The sequence below is a fragment of the Diplotaxodon limnothrissa genome, linkage group LG23 (assembly GCF_057381915.1).
Source record: "Diplotaxodon limnothrissa isolate DT_005_m linkage group LG23, D_limnothrissa_male_GT1.1, whole genome shotgun sequence".
NCBI classification, from domain to species: Eukaryota; Metazoa; Chordata; class Actinopteri; order Cichliformes; family Cichlidae; genus Diplotaxodon; species Diplotaxodon limnothrissa.
The window spans coordinates 50596653-50609550 of NC_140617.1; the positions used below are offsets into that span (position 1 = coordinate 50596653).

The window sequence follows — 12898 nt, forward strand, 5'->3', positions numbered from 1 at the left end:
TTTGAGAAGTTAGCTCTTTATACAACGAAGTTATAGTGGGATACAAATAATATCAGGCTGATCCTGCCACAATTTGTTCCCCCTGTGTAAATCACGGACAAACAGTATCTCACATTGCTGATTTTTCATTCACAAACACTTCTTATTATGACGCATTACTCCTGAAACTTTAGAGGATTTAGCTCTTTTTAGAGTAAAGTTACAGGAGAATAAAAATAGTTATCAGCCAAAATGTTAATGTTTTATTAAAATAATCCCATCTGATACCCCGTGAGATGAGAAAAGATAAGATAACTCTTTATTGTCATTTCACAGTCATACATAGTACAGTAGTACAATGAAATTGGAAAACTGTCCTACGTCGGCTTTTCCAATAAATAAATAAATATAAATATATATAAATATATATAAATATATATATATATATATATATATATATATATATATATATATATATATAACATAATTTTCTGTTGTAACCCTCAAACTGAATGGTAATGTAACGATACTAATTTTTCACTTTTTCACAAAATGAAAACATCAGTACTTCCTGCGTGCTCCCAGCACAGGGGAAACTACCTACTTTGGCACAACAGATCCAAGTATAAAAACAATGCTGTTCACGGTTGAGGTAGTGTCCAAACTGACGGACAGAGATTCAGTCACAGGTAGATGTTCCCACAGCTCTTTAAATGAATTCTGGCTGAAGGGTAGATTCTGATTAAAAACCAAAATGCCATCCTGCCTCAGTTAAAAAGGTTCCTAAAACTGTACTGCCTGATCAGTCACTGTACACTGTTAGGTTGTGGAAGATAATCCCTCGTCCTCCTCATACTGCAGACTGTTTAGGAAACTTGGCTCAGAGCTGCAGAAGTTCTTGACTGTCGTACATTTGTGGTTAGTCTGATGAAACTCATTTTCAGTGTACTGACTGAAAGTGAACAGCGGGTCCTCACTCCACGTCTGTGGTAAAGGGTTAGGGTGTTGAAAAAAGATCAGGGAACCAGCAATCGCCGGTTCCTTGAGATGCACTCTCCACCGTGGGACAGGATGGTGGTACCCCTGCCCCAGTTCAAAAAAATTGCCCATCTTGGGTTTACGCGCATCTACTGAGCTCTTCGCGACGTTTCGGCGTTCCTTCGCCTTCTTCAGGCCGAGCTCAGTGTGTCTGTGTTGTGTGCCTTGTGCCAGAACTAAACTGAAAATATTAGAGCAATATTTCAATGAAATATCCTGAAACGCGTACCTTCACTCAGAAATCGGGGCTGGGGAAACAAAAGCAGAGTCTGAAAGTTTGAGGACAAACAGTCAAATCTTTTTCTCTCTCTCTTTTTTTTTTTTTAAACATGTCATAAAGACGAGACCCACAAACTCAGTATGTCTACTCATTAGCTACCTTGCATTATAAATATATAAAGTTTTAAAAAGTGCTTATTAAAAGAAACTATAGTGATGTGATAACTTCCAGCAGTGTCATTCTCATTTTTGTTCTTGACCAGCATTAATACGAAATGTCAGGGAGAGCAAAACGGTCGTCCTTCACAGTCCTCCTCCAACACTGACAAGGATTGTCCACAAAAAAACCCCAAAAAAACCCCCCAAAGAACTGGTCTCCCATTAACATTCATTCAACGTGTACACAAAGATAGACGTTTTTGGAAAAGCATAGTTAATACAAAAGGAGACTTCTCAAACTAAAGAGGAGAGTATTGGCGACTGGTAACACACTGCTGCTGCGACCGACTGGAACACAAGACGACAGGTAAAAATTAAAATAACTAGCAATAATTAGGGGTTAGGTTGGTGTCTAGGTGGGGGTTTTGGTGGGTGCCGGACGCTGTGGCGAAGAGGCCACGCCGATGGCTTCTTCGGTTCTGGAGATATGGCGAATCGGACCAAAAAGGATGGGACAAAACGGTCCCAATCGGAGAAAGGAAGGTGCAGAGGGCCTGGGTCCACCACCACTGTACTCAGCAGGCCCTGCCGGGTCGTTAGACACGCAGCATGGCAGGGATTGGTGACATAACATGTAGCAGTTTCCCTTCACAGAAGCGTCTGCAGCAGGTGGGTGGAGGAGGAGGCAGCAGAACCAGGCCTTTGGAGCACTGTGTCATCTCCTGGTCCTGATGCTTTGAATCTCCCTCTCTGTCTGTCTGTCTGTCACACACACACACACACACACACACACACACACACACACACACACAGAAGCTGGTCAAGTGCTGTGCAACTGGGATTGCACCTGTCGTCCACAGGAGGGCGCCTAGCTGGGAAGTCCAGTACATTCCATATTAAAGTTGTTGCAAGTGCATTTTTTGTGTAAAAGAGACACACACACACACACACACACACACACACACACACTCACACTGTAAGGTCTGAAGTGCAAAATTTGAATTACATTCCTTTGTATCTCTCCCTCTCTCTCACTCTGTCTCTCTCTCTCTCTCTCTCTCTCTCTGTCAACACACACACACACACACACACACACACACACACACACACACACAAGCTGGTCAGCTGCTTTGCAACTCAATGCGGTACAAATCGACTTGTGTGCCTCTTTTTCTCTTTGGGTTTTCTGTGTGTTTTTTAAAATTTTTAAATCCACAGCAAGTGTCTCTCTCTCTCTCTCTCTGTCACACACACACACACACACACACACACTGTAAGGTCTGAAGTGCAAAATTTGAATTACATTCCTTTGTATCTCTCCCTCTCTCTCTCCCTCTCTCTCTCTCTCTCTGTCTCTCTCTCTCTCTCTCTCTGTCAACACACACACACACACACACACACACACACACACACACACGCTCAATGGAGTATAAAATAAAGACCGGGGCAGTTCTCTCACTGGAGTCTCTTAGAGTGGAGGCTGCCCTTGCTAGCAAGAAGTTCTGTGTGTTTCTCTTCTCTGAGTCTTTACTGAAGAAGTGTTTTATAACATTTTCCTTAACAACTGACATGTGTTTTTTGTGTAAAAGAGAGAGAGACACACACACACACACACACACACACACACTCAGCGGCTCAGAGATGAGGGAAAAACAACAGAAATCAGGATAGATTTTAATGTCAGGAGATGCCCTGTGATGCTGGGGCCATTGTGTAAGATTGGAATGTGTACCAGTGGCTGGTGGGTGGTCCTTGAAGGTCCCGGGAGGAGGCGGCGAGGAGGCAGCGGGTGGCTGGGCTTGAGCTGTGGATCAGGGACGTCATTAATTCTGCCTGGTGCTGCGTGTGCCCTGTGCAGCTTGGATGTCTGCCGCTGACGCTCTGTGGTTCCTGTTCCTGTCATAAAAGGCCCTGTACAAGGGGAGAAGAAATGCATCATTGGTTACCACAAATAAAACAGTGTCTTTCTGCCTGTGTCATTCTGTTTGGTTTCTTTGAGCGTTTGTTTCTTAAATACACAGCAAGTGTCACTCTCTCTCTCTCTCTCTCTGTCACACACACACACACACACACACACCAAAGCACACACACACACACACACCAAAGCACGCACACACACACACACACACACACACACACACACACACACACACACACAGACACTGTGAGGTCTGCAGTTCAAAATTTGAATCTCAGAGCTTGGTGTTTTTGTCTCCCTCCAGTGGACAAATGCAGGTATGATTAGGGTTGGTTAGGGATGAGGAAAGAGAAAGGGGACCCAGCAGCCGCTGGACCCCCTTGGAGGCACGCTCACGACGAATGAAGTGGGCAGACGTCCCCCGTTCAAAAAATTGCCCATATAGGGTGATAATTGGCCAATGCGCATCGTTGGGCCTTCGCGACGTTTCGGCGTATTTGTGCCTTTTTCAAGCTGGCCCAACGTGTCTTCTGTTTCTGTTTCTTGCCTGTCTCGGCTTTTATATACTCTCTGTCTCCACCCACTTTGGGCTTTCTGTTTTCTTTCTTTTCTTTATATTTCTGTTTCTCTGTTTGTTCTTTAACTTTCTTATATTTCTCAACTTGTACGTTTTCTTTTCTTATTTCTCAACTTGTACGTTTTCTTTTTCTTATTCTTTCTTTAACTTTTTCATTCTGTTTATATTTTTAATTTTTAAATGGCACCCCCTGCTTTATTGACATCCCGTCCTGTATTTTTCCTCTCTGGCACCCCCTTCTCATTTGTCCTTTCCAGTTCTACGGCTTTTACGTGTTTCTTCCATTTCTCAACTTGTACGTTTTTCTTTTTCTTATTTCACAACTTGTACGTTTTCTGTTTCTTATGACTGGATAAGGGGTGAATGATAGGACGGGGCACTAGTTTTGGTTTCACAAAGCCATTGGTCACCCCCAGATTGTGAGCAGCAACAGTCTCCCCGTTGACCACTCGAAACAAAGTGAATTCGGAAGACAGAGTGTGCATGACCATCGGGAGGTCTCGCTCTCGAACCAGGATGAAGTCCGTCTGATACGTCGACAGCATGAAAACAGAAATGTTGTGGTCGGCCAGTGGTGCGATGACTGATTTAGCGATTTTGGTGACTCCTATGGGTTGTGAAGTGGATGTGTTGCTACCTCCTGACACCACGTTAAGGGCCACCCACGTGGCGTCGGCAACGCTGATGTGCTCCGACTGGGGCAGCTCTTTAAATCCTTCCTCGTCGACGATGATGGTATAGTCCTCTGGAGTCTCTGTCAAACTGAAAAACTTGCATCTTGTTTTGGAGGCCAGGAAGGCGAGTTTTATTAATCCGTGAGTGCAAATCTGGATCCCTTCTTTCTCTATACTCGCCACTTTCAAGCTGTGCTCTAAAATATGAAGCTCCATCTTTTACGTCTTCTCATTTGAGGAAGGACTAAAATGGGTTAGGGTGGGGAAGATAATCCCTTCTCCGAAAGGAAAAGGAGCGTGCACGGTCCATCCCTCCCTGCGGCCCTCCGTACCCGTCCCAGAAGACTTGGCGGTCACGTTGGCGGCGGCGGCCATAGCATACCACCGTCCAGCCGTCGTCCATGGCGTCCAGAATTTTTTTCTTCTTTTCTTTTTTCCAAAAAAAATTAAATGTGCTTCAAAAAATATTTATTTAATTTTAATGTGAACAAAAAACGCTTTCCAAAATGTGGAAAGGAAAAAGTCACGTAAAAACAGTAAACAACAAAAGAAGGTGTGCCAAAAAAAACTGTTTATTTAAAAATAAACACAAAAAACACAACGTTTCGACCGTACACGGTCTTCTTCAGGTGTGGCACACAGAAAACTGTAAGCTAGGTTAGCTGGCAACAGTTGGACTGGCAGAGATGTGCTCTCATCGAGTGCCGAGTGGAAAATGAGCTCCTGTGTGAGCTCCGCCTTTTATATTCTCCCCTCGGCTTTCATACAAAAACATCTGCACGTATCAAGAGCGTATTACAAACATATTTTCTCACAAATGAGTCATTAACAGTGATTTCCCTGCGCCCTGAAAGAACAGAAGTTGTGAATTCACAGAAGTGGAACTCTTAAATGAAATGTTGCCTGGGACAACTGCAGATCAGATACAAGGATCCTCAGATAAAGTGCGTTCCATCGAGAGCGTGTGGTATGGACGGCACTCGCAGTAATTAGCACCAGTCACCAAGCTGTGGTGACTGGTGGAAGTTGCATATCTCCACATCAAAAACATTGTTCAGTTGAACAGAGTCTTCTGGGCAGTAGGAGAGTCAAAAGCAACAATATAGGAATAAAGGACTTTTTTCAAACACTGGTAACACTACTGACATTTAAGGAAGAAATTTACATGCTGTGATTCTGAAAAGCAACAGTGTTCCCAACAATTTCGTAACAGCGATGCAAACTGAGTGGACTGGTAAAAGGATGTTTCCTTTTGAGTAGTCCTGTAAAAATACAGTCTTGGAGTGCAATGAGAAAAAGCCACGGTGCCACAGCAGGCCAGTGCTCGGCCCAGTAACAAAGTCATAGTGGCTGTAAATGGAGAGTCTCTGGAAAGGGCAGCTTATTCAGAAATGCAGCATATCACTGTGCCATCGGGCCTCAACATCTCTGGTCTGAGGAGCACGAGCAGGAAGACTCATAAGCGATGAAGCAGGTTGAAGGCAGCTGACATAACAAACGACCAACATTTCAGTCCACCTCCACACTCGTGCCTTTACTTCTCCATCCAACCTCCTCTGGAGTTCAGACCTTCTGCCTGTTTTCAAGTTTGGTCCTTAACAGGTGGACCACAGTTCCACGGTTCCCACTGGTGGACTTCAGCCGACCGGCAGCATGCGAGCATTGCCGTTGAACTCCTCCTCCGCCTCACAGTCCCATCTTTATGAACGCACCAGCCTTCCAGTACCCAGGGACCGTCAGGGATGAACATGCAGGTGACTTTCTTCTGCTTCATGCCACCTGCTGGAGACAGCAGGTCTGGGGTGTTGACATCCAGTGGCTCCTCCACCTCGAAACATTTCTTGCACTCTAGCACGGGCTGCTGCGGCCTCTCCATCAGGGCTTTGACACAGTACTGGACGTAGCCGAACTTCCCCTTGTATGACGACACCAGTTGCCCTTGCTGAGGGAGCTCGAATCCAAACGTGTACTCGTACTTGTTGCCAGGTCTCAACACCACAGAGCCGTCAGAGTCTGTGGGCTGGTCTTGCAGCCGCAGGACCGTTTCATGTCTGAGGTACTCGGCCTCCTGTCGGCACCGCTGCTTGCCTTTAGCGTACTCCACCTTGGCGCAGCCCAGACCCAGAAGCTTCAGCGCGGACACCCGCATCATTAGGGTTAGGGCGTTGGTTACGGCCCCGTCCCCCCTGGGGGGGACCGAGGAATGCGCGGTCCTTCCCTCCTGGGTTAGGATTATGGTGATAGCAGGCCACCAGGGGCCTGAGTGCACTGTCCATCAATGGGGGCCGGGAGGTGGAGACCCTGCCCAGCAGGTCCAAAAATTACCCATGTCTTGGGTTAGATCTTTCTTATCTCCGTCAGGACAAGTTCTGTGAGGTTTTCACACTCGCCTATTGAATCAGTCAGATGGGTCAGTCTGTTCTGGTCCACCTTCAGGATGGACAGCTGTTTCAGAGACCCTATGCTGTCCGGGACGACCTCCAGCAGGTTCTGTGTGAGCAGCAGGTCTGTGAGAGCCAGGAGGCCATTCAGCTCTGACGGGAGCTCCTCCAGACGATTCTCCGACACATCCAGACACACCAACCTACGAAGGTTTCCCAGCTCTGGTGGTAATGAGGACAACTGGTTACGGTCCAGCCACAGCTCCCTTAGGTTGGGGAGAGCGCCGAGGGTATCCGGCAAAACTTCCAGTTCATTGCTGCCCAGGTCCAGCTGTTCCAGTTTCACCAGGAAAGAGAGCGACGTGGGCAGAGACTTCAACAGGTTCTCCCTGAGCTCCAACGTCACCAGGTTGGCCAAATTTCCAATGTCATTGGGCAACATCTGTAATGACACATCATTGAGGGCCAGGTGAGCGAGCGCTCGGAGTTCAGTGAAACCATCCGGCAATCTGGAGAGGGGGTTTCCACTGAAGTCTGCAATCTCCAAGGCCCTGCAAAACTTAATGCTCTCTGGGATCTCAGAAATATCGTTCCTGGAGATGTCCAATTCCACCAGTTGCATGAAGTTAGCCACCTCAGGCGGGAGTCTCTGGATCTCATTGTCGCTCAGGCCAAGTTTCCGGAGGTTCAGTAGTCTGAAGAAAGGCTTTGGTAGCTCTTTGAGTTGATTGGCATCAAGGAGAAGCTCCTCCAAACTGCGGCTGTATCGAAATATTTCATCAGGAACCGTCTGCAAGTTGCAATGCCGCTTGTCCACCGACTCGACGTGGCGGTTGCAGCGCCACAGGGGGATACACTTCAGCATGTCCGGCCGCCGGAGGGGAGGGGGGTCTGGTTAGGGGGTTAGGATTATGGTGATAGCAGGCCACCCTTTCAGGGGCCTGAGTGCACTGTCCATCAATGGGGGCCGGGAGGTGGAGACCCTGCCCAGCGGGTCCAAAAATTACCCATGTCTTGGGTTCGATCTGCAATGAGCCATCGCGACGTTTCGGCATCGTAGTGCCTTCCTCAGGCTGGCTCAGGTCAGTACTGGTTGCAGGTAAGTGTTTTTCTCTCCCTTTTATACAGGTTTTACAGGTAAGTATTTCTTTTAATTTTCACCGCCATTTATTTAAGTTTTTACATTCCTTTTACTTAGGTTTTTGCAGGTAAGCACTTTTTTCTTCCTTTTATACAGGTTTTTTCCTTTAGGGTTGCAGGTAAGCATTTCTTTAATTCCTTTTATTTAGGGTTTGCAGGTAAGCACTTTTTTCTAACTTTTTTCTCTCCTTTTTCTTCAGGTATTGCAGGTAAGCATTTCTTTTAATTTTTCTTCCTTTTACTTAGGCTTTTTTTACTCCTTTTTTTTATGGATTTTGCATCTCCCAAAAACTTTTTTTTAATGATTTTCTCATATTCAAACATACTACAACAAGTCAAGTGTGAGAGGAAAAGCACATTTCCACCATTTTTGATTAGCCTTAAAGGGCAAGAACTACTGAATGGTTGCCTTTCTTCTTCTTCTTTTTTCCTTTTTTAATTTCACTTTTTACACTAGTGGTACAGCAAAATATATTTTTTTCAGCTGTTACTTTGACAACAGTTAAATGTGCAATAGAGAGCCTTCACAGTCCACATTTGTCTGGCCTCAGATGGGATGTGTTTTGTGTGTTAATGAGATCTGTGTGCAAAAGTCATGTATTCATTCATTCCTTTTTCCACCCAACAACTTTTCACTTCTTGTCCTGACACAAAGAACAGTAAATATAAGGCCTGAGTCTGAATTAGTGGTTTCTTAACTTTACAGTCCTGACTGTGTAGTGGAGCCACACTAGTTCTAGCTCTGCACTTCTTGTAACCCCCCCCTGGTTAGGGTTAGGGTTTTAGGGCCAGGCAGGGGCATCTCCCACCCCCACGAGGCACGGGCTGGTTAGGATTATGGTGATAGCAGGCCACCCTTTCAGGGGCCTGAGTGCACTGTCCATCAATGGGGGCCGGGAGGTGGAGACCCTGCCCAGCGGGTCCAAAAATTACCCATGTCTTGGGTTAGATCTTTCTTATCTCCGTCAGGACAAGTTCTGTGAGGTTTTCACACTCGCCTATTGAATCAGTCAGATGGGTCAGTCTGTTCTGGTCCACCTTCAGGATGGACAGCTGTTTCAGAGACCCTATGCTGTCCGGGACGACCTCCAGCAGGTTCTGTGTGAGCAGCAGGTCTGTGAGAGCCAGGAGGCCATTCAGCTCTGACGGGAGCTCCTCCAGATGATTCTCCGACACATCCAGACACACCAACCTACGAAGGTTTCCCAGCTCTGGTGGTAATGAGGACAATTGGTTACGGTCCAGCCACAGCTCCCTTAGGTTGGGGAGAGCGCCGAGGGTATCCGGCAAAACTTCCAGTTCATTGCTGCCCAGGTCCAGCTGTTCCAGTTTCACCAGGAAAGAGAGCGACATGGGCAGAGACTTCAACAGGTTCTCCCTGAGCTCCAACGTCACCAGGTTGGCCAAATTTCCAATGTCATTGGGCAACATCTGTAATGACACATCATTGAGGGCCAGGTGAGCGAGCGCTCGGAGTTCAGTGAAACCATCCGGCAATCTGGAGAGGGGGTTTCCACTGAAGTCTGCAATCTCCAAGGCCCTGCAAAACTTAATGCTCTCTGGGATCTCAGAAATATCGTTCCTGGAGATGTCCAATTCCACCAGTTGCATGAAGTTAGCCACCTCAGGCGGGAGTCTCTGGATCTCATTGTCGCTCAGGCCAAGTTTCCGGAGGTTCAGTAGTCTGAAGAAAGGCTTTGGTAGCTCTTTGAGTTGATTGGCATCAAGGAGAAGCTCCTCCAAACTGCGGCTGTATCGAAATATTTCATCAGGAACCGTCTGCAAGTTGCAATGCCGCTTGTCCACCGACTCGACGTGGCGGTTGCAGCGCCACAGGGGGATACACTTCAGCATGTCCGGCCGCCGGAGGGGAGGGGGGTCTGGTTAGGGGGTTAGGGTTTAGGTGATAACAGGCCACCAAGGGCCTGACTGCACTGTCCATCAATGGGGGCCGGGAGGTGGAGACCCTGCCCGGCGGTTCCAAAAATTACCCATGTCTTGGGTTTGAGAGCTAATGGGCTATCGCGAGACGTTTCGGCATAGAAGTGCCTTCTTCAGTCGAGCCCAGGTGAATAAGTGTTTTCCTTTTTGTTTCTTTCCTTTATACAGGCTTTATTTTAACAGGTAAGTTTTTTCTTTCCTTTATACAGGCTTTATTTTAACAGGTAAGTTTTTTTCTAGGGTTGTGCCCTCCCACCCCGATCGACTGGCAAACGTGGCCTGCCATCAGAGGGCTGCCGCCGGGCCCGGCACCTTCGCCGGCGCCTTCGGGCGGTCAGCTCCTCCGGCCCGCAGGCTCGCCTCTAGCGCTGGCCGGGGGTTACAGCGCGAAGGTCGAAGGGGGTGGTGGTTCTCGGACCCCGCCCTGTCCTCCCCACGCTTCCCCCCCCCCCGCCAGACGCGATCGCTCGGTAGCGAGACCGAGACGCCCGGTCCGTCCCGGTGGTCATACCACGGCGGGCCTCGTCGCAGAGTGGGTAGGCAAACCCAGAGTTTGCCCACCCCGCGAGGGCGACGGGGCCCCGTCCGGCAAACACGGTTTCTCGAACCCTCGCCCCGGTCCACACGTGCATCCGGAAAGCCTCGCCCTGGTCGACAGGGCTCAGTAGCCCCGAGCGAGCGAGCGAGCGCGTGCGTGCGCGCCGCTGCCGCCGCCTGAGGGGCTACCTGGTTGATCCTGCCAGTAGCATATGCTTGTCTCAAAGATTAAGCCATGCAGGTCTAAGTACACGCGGCCGGTACAGTGAAACTGTGAATGGCTCATTAAATCAGTTATGGTTCCTTTGATCGCTCATCCGTTACTTGGATAACTGTGGCAATTCTAGAGCTAATACATGCAAACGAGCGCTGACCCTCCGAGAAGAAAGTCACCTGCATGTTCATCCCTGACGGTCAGGTGTCATTGAATGCAAAAATTGACCGGCGTGGATTCTGTGAAGGCGAAGAGATCTGCATCAATGCGAAGTTTGAGAACACCTGCTCCCGCATTGTTGTGCCCAAGGCTGCCATCATAGCCAAACACACCTACCAGGCAAACGGCCGCACCAAGATCCTACGCCAGAAGCATTTATTAGGATTGTCTCTTTATCTTTTTATGGCACCCCCTGTCTTTTTTGACATCCCGTCCTTTGTTCACTGTACTTTTGTTTATGGCACCCCCTTCCTTTAAATCCTTTCCGTGTGTATTTACATTATTTTCTTTGTTTTATCTTACGTGACTTCTTGTCTTTTTCTGTTTCTGTTTATCTTTCTTTCTTGTACGTGACTTCTTGTCTTTTTCTTTTTCTGACTACTTGTCTTTCTCTCTTGTACGTGACTTCTTGTCTTTTGCTTTTTCTGCTTATCTTTCTTTCTTGTACGTGACTTCTTGTCTTTTTCTTTTTCTACTTGTTTTTCTTTCTTACGTGACTTCTTGTCTTCGTTTTTTGTGTTAGGGACCCCCCTGTGGTTAGGGTTAGGGTAAGATAGAGGGCAGGGGCACCCCCAACCCCACGAGGCACTGGCTGGTTAGGTGTTAAGAAAAGAATCAGGCCACCAGCAAGCTGGTAGCCTGAGGTGCACGGGCCATCGATGGGGCCGGGTGGTGGTGTCCCTGCCCTGGTTCAAAAAATTGCCCATATCTAGGGTTTTAGTGCACATTTAGCATTCACTGGGCCGTTCGCGACGTTTCGGCATGTTTTTGCCTTCTTCAGGCCGACCCAGTGTGTCTTGTCTTTGTCTCTCTGTTTTCTGTTTGCCTCTCTTGGCCTTTTATACTCATGTTAGCTCCTCCCACTTGGGCTTTTTTAAGTTGACTGCTTGTCCTTTTCTTTTTCTGACTTCTTGTCTTTTTCTTTTTCTGCTTTTCTTTCTATTTTACGTGACTTCTTGTCTTTCATATCTTTAGTTTTCTTACTATTTTTCTCTTTGTTTTCCCCTTGTTTTTTCTTGTCTTTCTGTGTTTACTCCATATTCAGACAAGGCGAGCAGGAGAAAGAAAACCAGCTTTCTAGAAATTTTAGTGCAAATTGCTGGAGTCAGATACATTTATTAGGATTGTCTCTTTATCTTTTTATGGCACCCCCTGTCTTTTTTGACATCCCGTCCTTTGTTCACTGTACTTTTGTTTATGGCACCCCCTTCCTTTAAATCCTTTCCGTGTGTATTTACATTATTTTCTTTGTTTTATCTTACGTGACTTCTTGTCTTTTTCTGTTTCTGCAGCAGGTTGGTACAGGAGCAGGCACCAGAAGCAGGCCTGTGGAGCACTATGTCATCTGCTCGGCCTTGCTTCAGGATGCACTGTACAATTCGATAGCAAGACCTCATGGGTTACCACAAAAAAAACAGTGTCTTTCTGCCTCTGTCGTTCTCTTTGGTTTGTTTGAGCGCTTGTTTTTTAAATACACAGCAAGTGTCTCTCTCTCTCTCTCTCTCTGTCTGTCTCTCTGTCACACACACACACACACACACACACACACACACACACACACACACACACACACAGAAGCAGAGCAGCTGCTGTGCCACTGGGATTGAACAAGAGGTGCTCCCTCTGCTGGCTCAATGCGGTACAAAGTGTCTGAAGGAGTTATACCGGCGAAAATAACATCTTTCAATTGCATGTTTGGTCCACAGGATGGCGCCTAGAATGTTAAGGTTCAAAATTGAGGAAAGAGAGTACACACCACCCATGGTCCAGAGGATCTTGGTCCAACAATGATTTTAATGAACACACGTGTGGGAAGACACTCTGTACGCAGACAGCCAGTAGTCCTCGACTTAATCAAAGCATGAACAGATATTTTATAGCATCAGGGTTTGTTTACTGACG

General features: G+C 47.2%; 2 protein-coding genes and 2 pseudogenes across 2 annotated transcripts; all 4 read right to left on the reverse strand.

Annotated features, from left to right (window-relative positions):
• Nucleotides 1-4207: 4207 nt before the first annotated feature.
• LOC146609039 (cytosolic arginine sensor for mTORC1 subunit 2 pseudogene) lies at nt 4208-4809 on the reverse strand (annotated as a pseudogene).
• Nucleotides 4810-6146: 1337 nt separating this feature from the next.
• LOC146609040 (thioredoxin-interacting protein pseudogene) lies at nt 6147-6713 on the reverse strand (annotated as a pseudogene).
• A 188-nt stretch (nt 6714-6901) lies between these two features.
• LOC146609041 (uncharacterized) lies at nt 6902-7834 on the reverse strand. The gene has a single exon (XM_085348132.1). It carries the CDS (start codon nt 7808-7810, stop codon nt 6902-6904), a length of 909 nt encoding a protein of 302 aa, XP_085204258.1. The 5' UTR covers nt 7811-7834.
• A 1196-nt stretch (nt 7835-9030) lies between these two features.
• LOC146609042 (uncharacterized) lies at nt 9031-9963 on the reverse strand. Its single transcript, XM_085348133.1, has one exon. It carries the CDS (start codon nt 9937-9939, stop codon nt 9031-9033), a length of 909 nt encoding a protein of 302 aa, XP_085204259.1. The 5' UTR covers nt 9940-9963.
• Between the last annotated feature and the right edge of the window lie 2935 nt (nt 9964-12898).

Bases quoted from the DNA above. Each gene is read 5' to 3' on its own strand.
- LOC146609041 (XM_085348132.1), bottom strand. From the start codon at position 7,810: ATGCTGAAGTGTATCCCCCTGTGGCGCTGCAACCGCCACGTCGAGTCG.
- LOC146609042 (XM_085348133.1), bottom strand. From the start codon at position 9,939: ATGCTGAAGTGTATCCCCCTGTGGCGCTGCAACCGCCACGTCGAGTCG.